Source organism: Bubalus bubalis, chromosome 5 (genome assembly GCF_019923935.1).
Source record: "Bubalus bubalis isolate 160015118507 breed Murrah chromosome 5, NDDB_SH_1, whole genome shotgun sequence".
Classification (NCBI taxonomy): Eukaryota; Metazoa; Chordata; class Mammalia; order Artiodactyla; family Bovidae; genus Bubalus; species Bubalus bubalis.
In genome coordinates this window covers 98809702-98830631 of record NC_059161.1, presented here as the reverse complement: position 1 = coordinate 98830631, position 20930 = coordinate 98809702, and the positions used below count along the sequence as shown (strand labels likewise).

Here is a 20930-nt window from a genome sequence, read left to right as displayed (position 1 = left end):
CAAATTAGTTGCATGGACTTCTGAAACATCAGACATCACTAAGATCACAGTTCCAGTTCTGTAGACAGTTGCTGGCTAGTTACTAATTACTCACTGACACATCCTTCTTTTTCATCATACCAGAGCCATATACTATACACCTCATTTTGATTACATTGCCTGGCATAAAGTAGGTGCTCAAGAAATGTTCAATATATGTTGACTAAAAGCACAAACAAGGGGAAAGATGCTCTAGCACTATGACACAGACAGTAAGCAAGGCTCCAAACTGTTCGGATGAGTGCTAGAGAAATTGTTTCACAGATCTGAAACTGGATGAATAAAAATGCTCACTTTTAAAAGAGATGAAGTCCCCTGAAATTTACAGTTAATGTATTATTTACTTTAGAAACACACATATTTTGCTATTTAGAGCTTCTAATATAAACATACATTAGGAACTATAAATAATGAAGGCTATGTTAACCAGATTCTGGGGAAAAATTAGCAAACAATAGTAACAATTTGGTTAACCTGCCTTGTCAGAATGGTCTCTCATATAGGATTTAATGTGTGATCTAAAGGCACACACAATTACAGATGTCCTCTTAAAGGGTGACATTTAAGTAAAGAGGATTATCAAGGACAGAAGAGAAACTAGATGAACTAGTAAATGGGAGACCAACAGTGTAAACAAATATTGTGGCACATTTTAACATAAATTTCTAAAATTTAAAGTATTTCTTAACTAGAGCAGCATTTCCTAAAGTATAGGAGGCAAAAGTAAATGCTCACCAATCTTTCCACATATAAACCCGACAAGCATCATAGGCCTCCAAAGGACAAACAGATACAATGTGAGCACGAGACAAATTCTTAGTGGTTTACATTCTTGGCTTTTAGAGAGAATCCATTTTCTTCCATGTCCTTAAAGAATAAGCCTATTAGCTATGTACAATTTTACATCAGATCAGCTTCAGAACATGAGAAAACTGCTCATTTCTAAAAAGGGCAGGTAGATTTCAGGAAGACTGAGTCCAATTTTTAATTATGACTTAATTATGACTAATCTGAATCATCTTTAATTTGATCTCTTCCAGTGTCAAAACTTAGTGTGTTTAGTCATTCGGTCATGTCTGACTCTGCAACCCCATGGACTATAGCCTGCCAGGCTCCTTGGACAGGGAATTCTCCAGGCAAGAATACTGGAGTGGGTTGCCATTCCATTCTCCAGGGGATCTTCCCAACCCAGAGATCGAACCTGGGCCTCCTGCATTGCAGGCAGATTCTTTACCATCTGAGCTACCAGGGAAGCCCATCAAAAATTAAGACAGGAGCAATTTGCACATCAAAACAGTCTTAATAACTATATACAGGAGTATCAGTAAGAGTTCCTAAATATAAAGGTATTTAGACAACTGATTAACCTATGTCCCCTGCATTAGAAGCATCGAGTCTTAACCAATGGACCGCCAAGGAAGTCCTTGAACCCATTTTTATTTTTTTTTTGGAAAGAACTTTATGTTTAATAACAAAATATGAGGAAGAACTTGGAGAAAATAGTATCAATAGGATAAACATACCCCAATCAAACCTTGATGACAGTATTTGTATCATAGAATTCATTTGGAAATATAGTCAAGGTCCCAAACACAGTGCTAAAATAAGTAAAGCAAAAAGTTCCAGAAGCAAAACATATCCAAAGTGGAAGAAACTGAAGTTACTCTTCTGACTGTGAACCCATTTTTAATGTTCACCTTTGTATAGAGTAAAGTGTGTGGATTATGGAATGAGCAGACTGCCTGAAAGCAAACTAAATTTTTCAGGGTAATACTATGTGATAGCAATAAAAATTAAAGTAGAAACAAATGAAGGAGACACTGCTTAGATTTTTCTCATATTATGAATACATGGGCATCAAGCCCTACTGGTTAAGACTATGAAAATTCTCTTCAGCCTCTCCACTTTATTATCATGATGACTGATCTAGTTCAGACCTCACTGACTCCCACAGACTTTATTCCAATGGCCTTAATGCTAATTCCTTCTTCTTGCTGTTACCAGGGTATTTTTCTTCTGAAATAAAAGTCTGATTATGTATCTCTCTCCTTTGATGGCTTCCCCACTGCCTCTAGAGAACAATTCAAATTTCCCAGCCAGTTAAGCAAAGCTGTTTGCAATCTGCCCTCAGTTTCCTTTTTAGCTTCATCCCCCACCCCTCTTACTCTCACATTTACACTGTCTATGCGTTTATTGTGCTCTTTGCCTAAAATATCCTTTCTCTGCATGTCAGTCTGTATAACCTCTAGTTATGTTCCAAGGACTTCCCTGATAATCCAAGCCCTTGGAGAACTACAGTGCTCCTCCACAATGTTCCAGTATTGCTCTAAATGTACCTCCGTTTGTCTACTTATTTGCATCACTGGTTCATACGCAGAAGATAAGCTCCAGGTAAGCAAGAGCTTTGTTTTACTCATCTTTTCTCTTCAGTTTGGAACACAGTAGGAAAGAATGAATGTTTAGCAATAGACTAATCAAAAAAGGTACATAAAATTATAAATAAATACAAACTTACTGTCTTGATTATGAGCTTCCTGTAAAGATTAAGCTCAACTCCAATCTTACCTCCTTCAAGAAGCCTTCTTCTAACCGTTGCTATGGTCTAACTGCCTTAGACCATACTGCAGGGGCATATTGAAAAGGGAATCATTGCTTACAGTCAGTAAGCTCTTTATTTCACCATTGCTAATTCTACCCACCCAAAGAGATGCCATGGGAAACTAAATTGTAACCAATTCTTTGTGTTTTCTTGGACATAGTAGGTTATGATAAAAACTTTAGATCAGGGATTGGCAAACTTCCTATAAAAGGACAGATAATATATTAGGCTTGGGTTATATGGTCTCTCTTACAACTACTCAACTCTGTAGCTCTCGTGCAAAAGCAGTCACAGATAACATATAAACAATGAGCATGGCAAAGGTTATTTATGAACAATGAAATCAGAATATGTAATTTTCATGTGCCATGAAATATGACTTTTCTTTTGATTTTTTTCTAATCATTTAAAAACAAAAAAAAGACCCATTCTTAGGTGGCAATACAAAAACAAGAAGTGGGCCACATTTGGCCCACAAGTAAGAGTTCACCAATCTCCGCTTTATACAGACACACTGGAAGATAATTCTGATGTCAAATTCCCAAGTGAAACATTAACACACATATCACAGTACCTGCGTTCAGCACGCTCTTTCTTCTTTAAGGCAACATCCAAATCTTGCAATTGTTCTTCTAATTTTTCACACAGTAGTTTCTGAAAACATAAAACAGATGAGTATCATCTTAAACCTTGCCACAATCACTTATCTCTTGCCTATTAGCTAAAGCTGCAGTGCTAAGACAGCTAATAAGGGGCCACAGAGAAATCAGTGAAATGTTCCTTGTATTTAATAAAGAATGCCACTTCAGTTCATCAACTGAACTGAAGATGGGCAGGCTATCTGTGAAGTAACACACACGTTAAAGAAACTTACAGCTTTGTCAAGAAACATATTCTATGCCTACCTTGCTGGCAGTAATTAATGTTTAAAATAGCATTTGGTTCAGCATATATACATGACAGTGATTAAAAAAACTTTTTAAATCCCAAGGTATTTTTAAGGAAGAAGGTTACATGTACAAGAAAATATAATGGTGCCAATCACTGTTTGTTTTTTTTTAAGAGAATGGAAAAAAAATTTACAAAATCATGCCAAACAGTTAATAGGTCAAAATAGAGCTGAACAATGTAATTGTTAGAGTGATGCTAAATCAAATAATTCCACTTACATAAAAAAATGCAATAAAGACCATCATCTTTTGGGGTTTTTTTTCAGCCATGCCGCACACCTTGCGGCATCTTAGTTCCCTGCCCAGGGACTGAAGCCGTGTCCCCTGCAGTGGAAGCACAGAGTCCAAACCACTGGACCACCAGGGAATTTCCAAATTTTAAAGCAAAAGGAGACTGGAAAGGACCTTTTGAATAAAAAAGATATTCTGCTCTTCAGGTTTTAAAAGAAATCCACCGAATCAAGATATGAGAGAAACAGAATCCATGATTCTATTCATAGTACCATCATAATGGTCCATAATTTATAACATCATCTATAAAAGTGACAAAAAGAAGGTAGGCAGAAATGAAAAAGAGGATGAAACAAAGGGATAAACAACAGGAAGAAATTTATTTCTTCCCTTGTATATTATCCTCATGGAGGGGAGAGGTGGTTGTGCCTTTAACAAATGTGAGAAAAAATAAACCAGAGATTATAATTTTGTAAAAACAGGTCCTTAGAGAATTGCTTTGGGGAAAAAAATAAAGGGAAGACCTATAAGATACTAACAAAAGGTAGTTTTTAATCAATAGCCTCTACTTTTATAGAAATTTAAAGAACAGATAAACAATATCTATAAACTGAAGATTAAAATGTTTAGTGGCTGTCAAGAAATATTAATTTGAACATAAAAGCAGAGACTGGAGACCCAGAACTGTGCTGGGTTGTCATACATGCTGGCAAGGGGGGCAGAACCACTCTCCATCTGGAATGATCATTAGAGGAGGGCGAAGGCAGGCAGTGTGGTATCCACTGTCACAAGAGTCACACAGAAGGATCTGAAATAAACCATAGATTAATGTCAACATATCTCTATGGGTAATATTCAATAACTCTTAAGTTAAAATAAAGACATTTCTATATATCTTAGCATGATACTAAGAAATACACTATATTATACTCTTTATCTGCATAAAGCTTAATAATAAAAACCCTCAGTTAATTAGGAATTTAACAGGTCTTTTTTTTTTAAATAGGTCTTTTTTGTTTGTTTGTTTTGGGGCCATACCACACAGCTTACGGGATCTTAGTTCCCTAACCAGGGTTTGAACCCTTGTTCCCTGCATTGCAAGGGGGATTCTTAACCATTGGCCCACCAAGGAAGTTCCCAAGGACCACATCTAATTCAGCATCATTCCCCTACCCCTTAACACACAATAGTGGCTTGAGATTTTTATTAGGAGATTATCCTAATATATCCAGCATATGAAATTAACCATATTTCAGATCTTCAGTTTCCAACATCATTCTCTTTGGCACAGTAACCAGCAAATGGGATTTTCAGAGCAGTTACTAAGATAATCGAATAAAAATCCTCTGTATATTCTAAGAAGGGTGCAACTTTCTCCACCTCCTGGATGTCATTTCTGCTTACTTCATTTTACTTCTCAATTTTTCACACCTCTTTGTCATTGTCATCTATTACCACCTAGTCTGTGCCTAGTCACTCAGTTGTGTCGGACTCTATGTGACCCTGTGGACTGTAGCCCACCAGGCTCCTCTGTTCCTGGGGATTCTCCAAAATACTGGAGTGGGTTGCCATGCCCTCCTTAGTCAAAATGCATTCTTTCAATTTAAAAAAAAATTAGGAAATGGTAGGAAAAGAACACAAATGTTGATTTTTACTTGATTTAGAGGGCAGAAAATACCACTATTACAAATCTTCTCTTTGCCTTTCTCCACTTAAAAATCTTGACTTAATTTTTACAGTTTGAAGATCATAAAAATATTTAGAAGGGTCTTCTCAGTGTAATTCTGACACCTGTTCTTTTCAGAGCTATATCTCTTCCTGAAACTACTGAGATATGATAAACTTCATTGATTAATTTAGTTTCCAGATATGATTTTCACATTTAGGAAGAAAACTGTAAGTTAAACCACAAATAGCTTTACCTCAGCCCACAACAAGTATCAAGAGCTGTTCTGAGCAACTTTACATAACTTGTTTCTGCTCTTCACAACTCTACCTATGTGGAAGCATCTTTATGTCTCTTTCTACTTAATAGGTAGAACTTGCTTTCGAAGTCAAATCTATTCAAAACAGAACAGCTGGGCATAACAAGAGTGCTTCTTCAACAGGTTCTTTAGAAAGCCCTCATAAACTGCAAAAATATATATCCAGGTGAGGAACTGGGTTTTCTGATTTAGGCAATCTCTGAAGAACTTACTTTCCAAATAAGAAAGTCCCGTGCAAATCTGTCACTATTTTTCTGAATATATCCAGTCTATAATTATCCTCTTAAATTTTTTTTTAGAACTACCCATTTCTAAAGTTTAAAGCCCTACTGGGTTATTACTTATTTATATGTTTTTACAGAAAGGCAACAAGCCCTTCAGGTCTTACTTATTCGAAGCTGCTACTTCAGAAATATCATTATAAAGTAACTTAAAGGGAAAGAACAAAATTTTAAAGAAAAAACGAAAAACAAAAAAAACCAGAATAGGAATATCCAAATAAACTGATCTGTGAGAAGAGATTAACAGTGCATGCTTCAGTGGAGAAAACATCATTACAAAGCCAGGTAAGAATGAAAGCAAGATCCTGACCCTCCCTAGAATTAGGTTATTATCTGAGAACAGAAATAAAGGATTTTGCACACAAAAAATTGAAATAATGATCGAACCCAGATAAGTTAAAATGTTTCAACCACAGCATGGCAATAATCTGAATACTGTCCAAAGAGATCAGGTACGTACTAGTTCAGGATGGTTTGGAAGGCCACATTTTTTGCATGGTTCATCATCATCTGCTAGGATGGCTTCTTCACTTTCCTTTTCTTCCTCCTCTTCTGAAGCTGCAGATGATTTTTCACTGTCAGACCCTTCACTTTCATCATTGCTGGAATATTTCCACCTGCCACGTGTTCGAGAGCCAGTCCATCGAACTTTGCCTTTGGGCTTTACCTTGTATAAAATAAAAGATTAGGACAATTTGATGTAATAACAATGTAAAAAAAAAAAAAAAACAAACCATGCTTCTGATTACATGCGCATTGTGGAATATTTAGTGAATATACAAAGAAGAAAAGAAAAATTACTGTAGTTTCATCAACAGATATACTTACTATTAAATTTTGGTATATATTTCCATTATTTTTTTCTACTTTTTGGGAGGGGAGAATTATAATGAACACTCTGTCTTATTAAATACTTGCCCTAGTGATAAAATATTCTAACATCGTGTGTGTGTGTGTGAGTATGTGTGTGTATATATATTATATGCCATCACATAGCTATATCCAATCCACAACTACACAGACATTTAGGTAGTTTTCCATTTTTTCACCTTCATAAACAATGTATCCTTGAAAATATAAAATTTTAACACAAACCTCTGTGGTTAGGATAAATTCCTGGAAGAGGATTCTGGGTCAAAGGGCATGTACTTTTCAAAGGCTCTATAATTGAACACTGACTATATTCTCACACATTGTTATATTAAAAATTTATTTCTCATATCAGAGAAATGGATCAGAACTGCATAAAAATTTCTGACAAACTTAAAAAATATATTATTCAGAGACTAACGTTATAATGTTGGGAACTGCTTTCTATTGGTTGGCTTCGCAATATTTTAAGTCATATTTCAGTTCATTCCTACAGTTTAAGTCCTCACCAAAGACCAAAATAACTCTAACAACAGGAGGAAATTTTTTTTAGTATTTCAAGGAACTAAGGACCACTTACAATTAAGAACAATGTTATCACTTAAATAAATCAAAAACAAAAGGAGCACTTTTTTTTTTAAGTAGCACTTTAATTATGACAAATTTTCCATAGGCTGCCTAAAGACTTGTACAAGATTTTGCTTAAAATAAGAAGGTCATAGAAGAAAAAAAAAAAAAATTCTGGCTCTAAGACTAATAACTGAAATGGGGAAACAGAGGCTCTCTCAAACACTGGCAATGACAGGGTACATTAATAGGGCCTTTCTGGAAAGTAAAGAAGCAAAAGTTACCAAAACTTAAAATACTTATGTCCCTTGACCCAGTAATTCCAATTCTAGGATTCTATTCTAAAGAAATACTCACTCATGTCCAAAAGGATCTTCAATGCAGCATTGCCTGTAATAGTGAAAAATTGGGAACAACCTAAATGTCAATCAATCAGGGAGCAGTTAAAGAAACTGAGGCACATCCACACTATGGAATACTACGTGGCCATCAATAACTGAAGGTAGACTCTATCTACTGATAGGGAAAACGCTCAGACACACATTGTTAAGTGAAAAACTCACAGAAAAATGAATTTATCTTTTAAGTGCATGGGAAATATTTACAAACACAGACATGAATATATGGAAAAAAGACCAAAAGAGATGCAGCCCAAACCATTAATAGTGTTTGTGAGAAATTTTCATTTTTCAAGTGTTACAAGTTAGGTATTACCTGTAGAACTTACAAATAGAATATATTTCTGTACTGCCTATAATAGAGAAAATGTTTAAAAGATGATATAGTCTGAAATTTAATGTCTGGAGATAACTAATAAGACATCTCAGATATAGAAAGAAAGGGTTTTTTTGTTGTTGCTGTTTTATCTTTGAATGAGTTGTTTTAGCCAAAAGTAAAAAGCTATGAACACTTAAAAGTCAAATATTTCTAATAAAAACTAAAGCTCAGAGTAGGAGAAATTTTACCTTGGCTACTTTAGAATTTGTATCCTTCTCTGCTTTTTTCAAATTTTCTTTTTTGTCTGTCTTTTGCAAAGCTGCTGATTCTTCTTCTACTTCATCTTCTTCCCCCCTTTTTTTATCAGCTTTCTGATCTCTGATTTCAGCCACTTTTGCTGTGGGTCTAGATATTCTTGGAGACCTCCTCAAAGTACGACCAACATTTGTTTTCTCTTCTTCCTTTTCTGTCTTCTCTTGCTTGGTTTCTGGTTCTAAAATTTTGGGAGGAGAATCTGACTTCTTTTTCCGACTAGATATCCTAATTGTTAATTTGATGCCTTCTTTCTGCCTTTCGGAGGTTATCTCTGTGTTTTCTGAGGCAGTGTTTTCTTCTTCAGGAATCAACTTATATTTCAATTTGCTTTTTTGCATAGAACCCTTTGTCTCAGAAGGATCACCTGTGCCAGAGGTCTGGGCATTGTCCAGATTATCCACTTCTACCTTTGTTGATTCAGAATCCACTTTTAAAATTTCTGGGTCTACTTTCTCCAGGGACTGACCTTCTAGTGAACTTGTATTCTGACACTCAACTTCTGAGGCTAGTTTCTCAGAGTGGACAGTCATGTTAGATGATGGATAAGTTTCAGCTGCCTCAGGAGACCCAGCCTTTACTGATTCTACAGTTGTCTTTGGAACCTCCTCTGGTATTGGACTCAATCTTTGTATGTCCTTATCAAGAAAAGTCTTTTTGGACTTTTCAAGACACTCTAGGACTGGTGGGCGCTTATCCTTCTTACTTTTGGGAGACTTCTCTTCAACTCTCATACTATAGGATTCAGTGGCAGATAAAGCAGTTTTTAAAGAGAGATCCTTTGCTATTTCAGCAGTCTCAAGAGAGGTTTCCATTTCTGAAGGACCAGTTTCGTCTATGTACTCTTTCTGACTCGGGGTCTCTAAGACTGATATTGAATTATCTGTATCTTTCCCTAAAGGGACTACTTCTTTCTCAAGATCACCTATTTTTACACTTGGAATGACAGAATTTACAGACTCTGCTCCATTTCCCTCCATGATGACACTTCTGTCCTTAGAGGGGCTGCAACTATCTTCCTTTGAATCATAAAACTTTGTCTCCATCTGTTCTGTCTTAAAATGTGGAGTTACCTTTTCATCACTAACTTCTCCATTTACCAGCTGTTTCCCTTCATGACCCAAGGCAGTGATTGTAGAGATCCTTTTACAAGTCTCTTCCTCTTGTTTTATTTCATCTTTCAAAAACTCTTTTGTTGGAGTAACTGATTTACACAAAGGTCCTTTGATTGGACTATCAAAATCATCACTCAGTTTAATTTCTCGTTTTTTTAGTGGAATCTTGGCCTGCTGGTCATTTTTAAGTTTCTCGGTTTCTTCAGTAGACTTTTCAGTAATTTCTTGAGAAGATTTAACATTGCCAACAAACTCTAGCCTCTCAGGCTCTAACTTCTCCATACTACCTTTGATATCTCTAGGATCTGCTTTACATTCTTTCATTTCCACTTTTACAGGTTTGACATTTTCCTTGAAGGAATCACTTTCTTCTTTGATAATCTTTTTTTCTTCACTTTCTGGAAAAGGTTTTTCTAGCTTCACTATGACTGGCAGTTTTACAAGTTCCTTTTCATCTTCTTTTTCTATTTTCACAGTAGTCTCTTCTAGAGCACTGGGTGTAGAACATTTTTCTGAATCTATTGGCCGCTCTTCACTTTTCATCTTTGCACTTCCTTTCTGTTCCTCTAAAAATAAGAAAAAGTTTACATGAATCTAAGCATTCAAGATTATAAAATGTATAAGGCATAACATAAAATATATTTCCATTTGAAGTTTCTCTCTTAGAAGAGGTGGCTTTTGTCACAGGACATTTGACAATAAAAGATGAAATCAGATAGTAAAGAAAATACCAAACTCTGAAGTACGACTTTTAGATATTAAAAAACTGTTATTTACAAAGATTTCTGCTTTATACTTTTAATTTCAATGCTCTCAATGAAATGCAAATATTTATACAGCTCAAATAATTTATTCAAGCTCAAGTGATGGCTCAAAACTATGGAACTAAGAATACATCATAATCAAACATTTCCAAAAGACCATATTTGTTTTAAAAACTGACAACTGTTCTCTGCAAGTTATAGACCACTTCATTTCATTGAGAAAACACGAAAAAGGCAGTGGGGAAATGTTTTATGTTTTAATCAGGTTACAAAAGTAACAATTCTGTACAGAAAATGGAAAATATGCCCACAATCTGAATACCTACAATTAGTATTTTATTGGAGGTTACTTCTTCTAGTTTTATGTAGTTTTGACATAGCTGGAATCATGCTGCCCCATTTTCCTCACTGAAACATTAGCATTTTCTTATGACATGAAATGTCTTCAGAGAATTGGACTTAACTGTGTAACACTCCTTAATGTGATTATATTACAATTTACATTATCAAATGCCATTAATAAACATTTCAGAATGTAATATATTACAAAGAAACTCTGTTTACCGCTTAACTCCTATTTTTACCTTATTGGCTATATATTTACAATTTTTATGGAGTACCTAACAGTGCAAATTTAAGTATAATGAAAGTCATATTTAGTAAATACCATAATCTTTGAATGAGATTACAGACAAGGCATATATGTTTTAAAGCTGTGCTAAGAGAATCTGAGCCATGTTTTCAGAATTCATTAAGTACTAATTTTACCTATAAGAACAGCAAAGAGAGATAAGAAAGCCTTCCTCAGCGATCAATGCAAAGAAACAGAGGAAAACAACAGAATGGGAAAGACTAGGGATCCCTTCAAGAAAATTAGAGATACCAAAGGAACATTTCATGCAAAAAATGGGCTCGATAAAGGACAGAAATGGTATGGACCTAACAGAAGCAGAAGATATTAAGAAGAGGTGGCAAGAATACACAGAAGAACTGTATAAAAAAGAGCTTCATGACCCAGATAATCACGATGGTGTCATCACTCACCTAGAGACAGACATCCTGGAATGTGAAGTCAAGTGGGCCTTAGAAAGCATCACTACAAACAAAGCTAGTGGAGGTGATGGAATTCCAGTGGAGCTATTTCAAATCCTGAAAGATGATGCTGTGAAAGTGCTGCACTCAATATGCCAGCAAATTGGGAAAACTCAGCAGTGGCCACAGGACTGGAAAAGGTCAGTTTTCATTCCAATCCCAAAGAAAGGCAATGCCAAAGAATGCTCAAACTACTGCACAATTGCACTCATCTCACATGCTAGTAAAATAATGCTCAAAATTCTCCAAGCCAGGCTTCAGCAATATGTGAACTGTGAACTTCCTGATGTTCAAGCTGGTTTTAGAAAAGGCAGAGGAACCAGAGATCAAATTGCCAACATCCGCTGGATCACGGAAAAAGCAAGAGAGTTCCAGAAAAACATCTATTTCTGCTTTATTGACTATGCCAAAGCCTTTGACTGTGTGGATCACAATAAACTGTGGCAAATTCTGAAAGAGATAGGCATACCAGACCACCTGACCTGCCTCTTGAGAAACCTATATGCAGGTCAGGAAGCAACAGTTCGAACTGGACATGGAACAACAGACTGGTTCCAAATAGGAAAAGGAGTACGTCAAGGCTGTATATTGTCACCTTGCTTATTTAACTTATATGCAGAGTACATCATGAGAAACGCTGGACTGGAAGAAGCACAAGCTGGAATCAAGATTGCCAGGAGAAATATCAATAATCTCAGATATGCAGATGACACCACCCTTATGGCAGAAAGTGAAGGGGAACTAAAAAGCCTCTTGATGAAAGTGAAAGAGGAGAGTGAAAAAGTTGGCTTAAAGCTCAACATTCAGAATACCAAGATCATGGCATCTGGTCCCATCACTTCATGGCAAATAGATGGGGAAACAGTGGAAACAATGTCAGACTTTATGGTTTTTGCAGTGGTCATGTATGGATGCTAGAGTTGGATTGTAAAGAAAGCTGAGCGCCAAAGAACTGATGCTTTTGAACTGTGGTGTTGGAGAAGACTCTTGAGAGTCCCTTGGACTGCAAGGAGATCCAACCAGTCCATTCTAAAGGAGATTGGTCTTGGGTGTTCATTGGAAGGACTGATGCTAAAGCTGAAACTCCAATACTTTGGCCACCTCATGCAAAGAGTTGACTCATTGGAAAAGACCCTGATGCTGGGAGGGATTGGGGGCAGGAGGAGAAGGGGATGACAGAGGATGAGATGGCTGGATGGCATCACCGGCTCTATGGACGTGAGTTTGAGTGAACTCTGGGAGTTGGTAATGTGCAGGGAGGCCTGGCGTGCTGCGATTCATGGGGTCGCAAAGAGTCAGACACGACTGAGCGACTGAACTGAACTGAAGTGAACCCTTGCAATGGGAAAACTGATTTTAAATGAAGTTTTACCAAGATAGGAATTTAACAATTTTTTCTGAACAGATTCCCGCCAAGTTGATACAGCAGACAGAGTTTCAAAGTTTTCATGGGAATGAAATGTAATGGAGAGAAGTGAGATAAAGACTTCTTTAAACTGAGAATTCAGTATTACTTTTAAGAAGTATTTTTATTACAAATCACCCATTTTATGTTCAAATAATAATTGCAAGTAAAAAAAATTCAAGAACTGCTGATAACCACTGAGAACCTGAAATTAGCTTACTGTTCCACCCTCTTTACATGGTCATACACTAATTTAAAAATATGTATGTCACTACGAAAATTAAAGACATAGCAGGAATGATCTAGTCTGAATGTCCTCTGTTTCCCATATATTAAGCAGGCTCAGTAAATTCCTATGCATTGGCATTGGTTAGTGTATCAGAAAATCTAATTCAAGAAATATCATGGATAATGATTAATATACAGATTACCATCTTTATCAATAACTTTAGCTCAATACAAAGAGTATACAAAAATATAGAACACCATTTAATGTTTTTTTTAATATATTTGGTTCAAAAAGCAACTCAGAATCTCACTGTGATTCTCACCAAAGGCAAAATGACACTTTGCTTTTGGGGAGGTGAATGATTTAGTCCTTTAAACTGATTCTGATCTGAATAACAACATGACAAAATAAAATGAAGAATAACATTAGGTTGAGACTCCTAGGTTCAGTAATCTTACTTCAGCTAGTGGTGTGTCTGTGAATATCTTACAAACTCAGTGATCCTCACTTCTTCATGTACAAACAAAGAAGCTGACTAAGTGACCTCAATAATTATTCTTCACTGGCTTGTATTTCTTAGTCCCAAAATATTCAATATTTTTTGGCTTAGCTCTTACAAAAGAAAAACATGACAATAATTACAACTGTAGCTCCTGTAGATCACATGTGTGTATCCCTAAAGCTGAAGACAGGAAAACCATGACACAGAATGAAACTTTAAGCACTATCGTAATTGGTAAGAAGGTCATTTAGTTATATAAGCATTTTCAACAAAGTTTTGTCAAAAGCAAACTGTAAAGGAAGATGCAAATGAGCTTAAGAGACATGAAATTTGAAGTAACAATACTCAAGGAAAAATTCACCTCCAAAATCACAATGCAGAAGCAATGTTCCCTGACAGACTTGAAGGGATTCAAGACAACTGTTACCTACTATGGGATTCAAAAGCACATTCATTCATTTACTCAACAAATATTTACTAATCACCTATTATGTGCTCTCCCACCCATCCCAACCAGAATCACTATGTAATGAAACATTGAATGTTCATATAAATTACAGTGAAGGACCTTGCTAGTTGCCTATCCAGTATCTATCTTTTTTCTTACTACTAGAATTCTGATTTTGTTCAGGAAAGTACTTGCCTCTTCAGAAACCTTAAAGCTAAGGGTCATTTGAACCAGTTCTGGCCAATGAGACGCATAAAGAAATCTACTGAGTAAGACTTAAAGGGTTCAGTTGACCTATGCCTTCTGCCCTTTCCCCTTCTTTCTGTCCAGAGTCTGCACACAATACCTGAAAAGGGAACAATCAAAGCCACATGCTAAGGATGGCAGACTAGGAAGGGTACTTGACGGCTTTATGGAGCTGCTTAACCAGACCTAGAGTGCTTACCACATGACTTTTTATTATAAGAAAAAAATTTACCTCACACATGTCAGAATGGCCATCATCAAAAGGAATACAAATAACAAACACTGGTGAGGACATGAAGAAAAGGAACTCTCATACGCTACTGGTGGCTAAGTAAATTGGTGCAGTCACTCTGGAAAACAGTATGGAGGTTTCTCAAAAACTAAAAGTAGAGATACTATGTGTGCTCAGTTGTTCTGTCATGTCCAACTCTGCAACCCCATGAACTGTAGCCCGCCAGGCTCCTCTGTCCATGAGATTATCCCCGCAAGAATACTAGAGTGGGCTGCCATTTCCTCCTCCAGGGGGTCATTCTGACCGATGGACTGAATCCACGTCTCCTGCATTAGCAGGAGGATTCTTTACCACTGAGCCACCTGGGAGGCCCAGAAATATCATATGACCCAGCAATTCCACTCTTGGGTATGTATCTGAAAGAAACATTAATCTGAAAAGACTCATGAACCCAACGTTCATAGCAGCACTATTTATAACTGCCAAGGTACGCAAGCATCCTAAGTGTCCATCAACAGATGAAATGGATAAAAATGTTGTAAATATATGTAATGAATACTGCTGCTGCTACTGCTAAGTCGCTTTGGTCGTGTCCGACCCTGTGTGACCCCATAGACGGCAGCCACCAGGCTCCTCTGTCCCTGGGATTCTCCAGACAAGAATCCTAGAGTGGGTTGCCATTTCCTTCTCCAACGCATGAGAGTGAAAAGTGAAAGTGAAGTCGCTCAGTCATGTCCGACTCTTAGCAACCCCATGGACTGTAACCTACCAGGCTCCTCCGTCCATGGGATTTTCCAGGCAAGAGTACTGGAGTGGGTTGCCATTTACAACTTAGCCATAAAAAAAGAATAAAAGCTTGCCATTTGCAGCAACATGGATGAACTTAGAGGGCATTATGCTAAATGAAGTAAGTCAGACAAAGAAAGACAAATACTGTATGATTATCCCTTATGTAGAATCTAAAAAAATACAACAGCCTACTGAATAAAACAAAGAAATAGACTCACAGGAGAACAAATCAGTGTACCAGTGGGGGGAGGAAAGCAGGGTGGTACAACATAGGGATAGAGCAGGAAAAAAATGTTCTTATAGGATTATATGAAGTCACGTGTGTTAAACTTTTGAAAATTGTAAAGCACTATAGAATTTTTTTAAATCTCTCAATTTTTTTTAAAATAAAGAAAAAAAATTCCATTTGAAAAAACATGTACCCAAATGCAACCCTGTCTGATTTCCTTTCCTCTTACTCTTGCTTCCTACTACTTGTTCTTTCCCATACTCACCAAAATTAATCTATATCATTTAATATATATTGGGCTTGTCATCTATTCAGTGATGAGGAATAACTAATCTCTGATGCTCTAATTTCTTTATAATTCTCTTCTTGTAAGACAAGACTTGAGAAATTTTAAAACAGCACAGTGATTTCAGATTCTGCTCTAATGTTATATACTTATAGTGAGTATAAATTAACATAAACACTGTAAAGAGCAAGTTGGAAATATCTACTCTAAAGCCTGAAGAAATATACTCTATAGTTTAGCAATTCTACTCAAAGAAAATAAACTTACATAAAACTAAACAGAAATATGTACATGATTATTTGCTGTAGCACTGATATAAAAGAGAAAAATGAGAAATAATATCTCTCAAACAGAAAAATGAATAATCACTACAGAGCAAACAAAAGAAATGAATTTATAAAGATCAATATGGGTAAATCTCAAAAACAGAAAGATGAGTGAAATAGCAATACGCTAAAGGACAGGTTGTATGATAGCACTTGCAGAGGTTCTGAAAAGCAAATTCACATGATTCACAGGACTGCGGCACTGCTTAGAAAATAAGCGTAGGGGGAATGGAATGGAAAATGAAGGGAAAGGAAAATGTTTAACTGTTCTATAAGATTATAAAAATTAAAAGCAAATTTTGGTAATATTTAAGTATTTCATACTACCATGTGTTTATTTAAAATATTTCATTAAAAATTAAGATTATGAGTCAGATAAAACTTAAATGCTCTCTTGCTATTTACATATTGGCCAGCTATGAGACCTTGGGATAATTATCTTAATCTAAGTTTCTTTGGATTCTTTAAAACGGAAGTCAGAATACCTAACTCAAGGAACTGCTGTGAGGGTTTTTTAAAAAACGAAGCCTGAAAACCACTTTACACAATATGGTTTGGGAGTTATTATGATGACAATAATACATTATTTGGCTCCTTCTTGACACAATCTTAGTCACATCCGAAAATTTCCTTAAGCAATCATCATTTTTAACCAGTCAACATTGCCTAGAAGGCCATTTCTATTTTTACCTCCTCATTCGTATTTTTCCATTTTGAAAAATAATTAAAATGTCAAATAACTAACTCCTAGGGTTGTTAATGATTATAGAAGGGTGCCCTCAATGTTGGCATTGCTATTGATACTTATTATTATGTATGTTATTGGGAAAATCTTACATCCTTCAAGCTCAAATGCTACTCCCTTTTAGTTTTACCTGAGTGTTTCCCCTACAAAGAATTAACTACTGTATCTTCTGCATTTGTCTTTTGCTTTATATAGGCTTTTACAGCATTACTTATTACCCAGAATTACAACTGTTGATTTATAAATCTCTGCCTTACTAGTGTAAGAATACTACTCTGAGAAGAATCATGGATTATTACTTGCAATAGACACTCAAAAACCTCCTGAATGTTTTGAACACAACTGAAAGGGCAACAAATTCTAGACTAAATGTTGATAAATTATATCAAAGCACTTTAAGATGTAACCTTTATAAACAGAAAGTCTTTAAGGTAGATTATAGGATAATATTTAATTTCAAATCCTTCAAAGTTTATCTGACCAACTTACACAGTGAGATTTGGGAAGAACATAACATTTCAGTTCAGTTCAGTTCAGTCGCTCAGTTGTGTCCGACTCTTTGTGACCGCATGAATTGCAGCATGCCAGGCCTCCCTGTCCATCACCAACTCCCGGAGTTCACCAAAACTCACATCCATCGAGTTGGTGATGCCATCCAGCCATCTCATCCTCTGTCGTCCCTTTCTCCTCCTGCCCCCAATCCCTCCCAGCATCAGAGTCCTTTCCAATGAGTCAACTCTTTGCATGAGGTGGCTGAAGTACTGGAGTTTCAGTTTCAGCATCATTCCTTCCAAAGAAATCCCAGGGCTCATCTCCTTCAGAATGGACTGGTTGGATCTCCTTGCAGTCCAAGGGACTCTCAAGAGTCTTCTCCAACACCACAGTTCAAAAGCATCAATTCTTTGGCACTCAGCTTTCTTCACAGTCCAACTCTCACATTCATACATGACCACTGGAAAAACCATAGCCTTGACCAGACAGACCTTTGTTGGCAAACTAATGTCTCTGCTTTTGAATATGCTATCTAGGTTGGTCATAACTTTCCTTCCAAGGAGTAAGCATCTTTTAATTTCAAGGCTGTAATCACCATCTGCAGTGATTTTGGAGCCCAGAAAAATAAAGTCTGACACTGTTTCCACTGTTTCCCCATCTATTTGCCATGAAGTGATGGGACCAGATGCCATGATCTTCGTTTTCTGAATGTTGAGCTTTAAGCCAACTTTTTCTCTCTCCTCTTTCATCAAGAGGCTTTTGAGTTCCTCTTCCCTTTCTGCCATAAGGGTGGTGTCATCTGCATATCTGAGATTATTGATATTTCTCCTGGCAATCTTGATTCCAGCTTGTGCTTCTTCCAGCACAGCGTTTCTCATGATGTACTCTGCATATAAGTTAAATAAGCAGGATGACAATATACAGCCTTGACGTACTCCTTTTCCTATTTGGAACCAGTCTGTTGTTCCATGTCCAGTTCGAACTGTTGCTTCCTGACCTGCATATAGGTTTCTCAAGAGGCAGGTCAGGTGGTCTGGTATGCCCATCTCTTTCAGAATTTTCCACAGTTATTGTGATCACACAGTCAAAGGCTTTGGCATAGTCAATAAAGCAGAAATAGATGTTTTTCTGGAATTCTCTTGCTTTTTCCATGATCCAGCGGATGTTGGCAATTTGATCTCTGGTTCCTCTGCCTTTTCTAAAACCAGCTTGAACATCTGGAATTTCACGGTTCACGTATTGCTGAAGCCTGGCTTGGAGAATTTTAGCATTACTTTACTAGCATGTGAGATGAGTGCAATTGTGCAGTAGTTTGAGCATTCTTTGCTATTGCCTTTCTTTGGGATTGGAATTACTCTAGGAGGTGGATCCAAATAAATAATGCTGTGATTTATGTCAAAAAGTGTCCTGCCTATTTTTTTCCCCCTAAGAGTTCTATATTACCTGGTCTTACATTTAGGTCTTTAATCCATTTTGATATTATTTTCCTGTATGGTGTTAGGGAGTGTTGTAATTTCATTCTTTTTCACATAGCTGTTCAGTTTTTCCAGCACTACTCGTTGAAGACACTGTCTTTTCACCATTGTCTACTCTCGCCTCCTTTTTTGTAGATTAATTGGCCACAGGTGCGTGGGCTTATTTCTGGGTTTTCTATCCTTTCCCTCTGATCTATATTTCTGTTTTTGTGCCAGGACCACACTACTTTTCTGACTGCAGCTTTACAGGATAGTCTGACATCAGGGAGCCTGATACCCCCAGATCCATTAGGCAAAGACTGCTTTGTCTACTTGAGGTCTTTTATGTTTCCAGACAAATTTTAAAAAATTCTTTGTTCTAGGTGTTAAAAATGCCATTGGTAATTTGACAGAGAGATTGCCTTGGGCAGTAGAGTTATTTTGGGTAGTATAGTCATTTTGACAATATCAGTTCTTCCAGTCCAAGAACACAGTGTAATATATCCTTCCATCTGTTTTGTATCATCTTTGATTACTGTCATCAGTGTCTTATAGTTTTCAGTTTTTGCCTTCTTAGGTAGATTTATTTCTACCTAAGAAATAAAGCATTTTTTTCTTTTTGAACCAATGGTAAAGGAGATTCTTTCCTTCATTTCTCTTTCTGATCTTGTTAGTGTACAGAAATGAAACAGATTTCTGTGTATTCACTGATGAGCTGCAGTAGTTTCCTGGGCTCAAAATATTGCAATTATCATTTGATATATTACTACTATGCATCAAATGGACAAACAGGAGCTGTCCTCACAGTTCTGTGTCAGTCACTCAGTCATGTCTGACTCTTTGTGACCCCATGGACTGTAGCCTGCCAGACTCCTCTGTCCATGGAATTCTCCAGGCACGAATTCTGGAGTGGGTTGCTCTGCCCTTCTCCAGGGGATCTTCCTGATCCAGAGATCGAACCCAGGTCTCCTGCATTGCAGGCATATTCTTTACTGTCTGAGTCACCAGGGAACTATCATTTTATTCCATGTTAAAGGGATACAAATTGGTGCCAATCCTTCTGTAACTTATTTAAAAATTACATGGTAGATATCTGACAAAGGCATCAAGAAATTTTTTTAATTAAATATAACAAAATAAAGCCAGAGAAAACAAATGAACCATTTAATAAATTATTAGAAGGCAAACAGCAAATAGAACCCTGTTAGCATCCCAAGAGTCACACACAAGCCTTTGCCCAATAGTAATACCCTCTCTAACAATTATAACTATTACCCCGTTTTACATTATATTAATCATTTCCTTATTTTGATTTATAGTTTAGTTTTACCTGTTTATTATTTTCTTTTTTAGGTCTCTTTAATCTACTCTTGCTCTTCCATCCTTTTTTTTTTTTTCAATTTATTTGAGGCAGCAAATCCAGCAATTTGATGGTGATGCAAATCTGTAATACCTGGCCTTTACTGAGTGCATTCCCATATGCCTTTGTTCTTTTTCTCCTGTAAATCATCACTTTAATCTACAGCCTTCAGCAGATTCACGTTTACCACAGAATACCACAGAATTTCTGTGGTAAAAGTACTTTGGTGGTGGTATGTTCTTTATCAAGAGGCATTACTATTTAATCATCCTTTTGTGTTGTTAAAGAGATGTTACTGCTCAATAAATAAAACCTTTCCTTATTAGGGAATGCAAAATGATGATATTCCCATTCTGTCAATCTTTCATCAATAAATTATATAAAAATAAGCTTTGCTAATGTATTATTTTGTTTTACGGTGGTATAGTTCATACTGAAAAGGCAGGATGAAAGCTCAATTCTTTCTGCTTAACAGTTTTCAAATTAATAATTTGGTCCCCACTGGTATCTTTCAAATTTTTCTATTAGTATCATGGTGGAATTTGTATCAAGATTTAAGACTTATTCAATGGGGCTTCCCTGGTGGCTCAGTGATAATGAGTCCCTTTGCCTGCCACTGTAGGAGGCACAGGTTCGATCCCTGGTCGGAAGATCCCATATACTGC

General features: G+C 36.5%; 1 protein-coding gene across 2 annotated transcripts in view; it reads right to left on the bottom strand.

Annotated features, from left to right (window-relative positions):
* Positions 1 to 20930, bottom strand: part of RSF1 (remodeling and spacing factor 1) — a 154122-nt gene that overhangs the window by 25048 nt on the left and 108144 nt on the right. For both annotated transcript variants that reach the window (XM_006077385.3, XM_044943447.1), the window contains 4 exons: positions 8488 to 10232; positions 6546 to 6752; positions 4523 to 4627; positions 3213 to 3292 (listed from right to left, as the gene is read on the bottom strand). In XM_006077385.3, the coding sequence (XP_006077447.3) occupies positions 3213 to 3292; positions 4523 to 4627; positions 6546 to 6752; positions 8488 to 10232 (2137 nt within the window). The remainder of the gene's footprint in view (positions 1 to 3212; positions 3293 to 4522; positions 4628 to 6545; positions 6753 to 8487; positions 10233 to 20930) is intronic.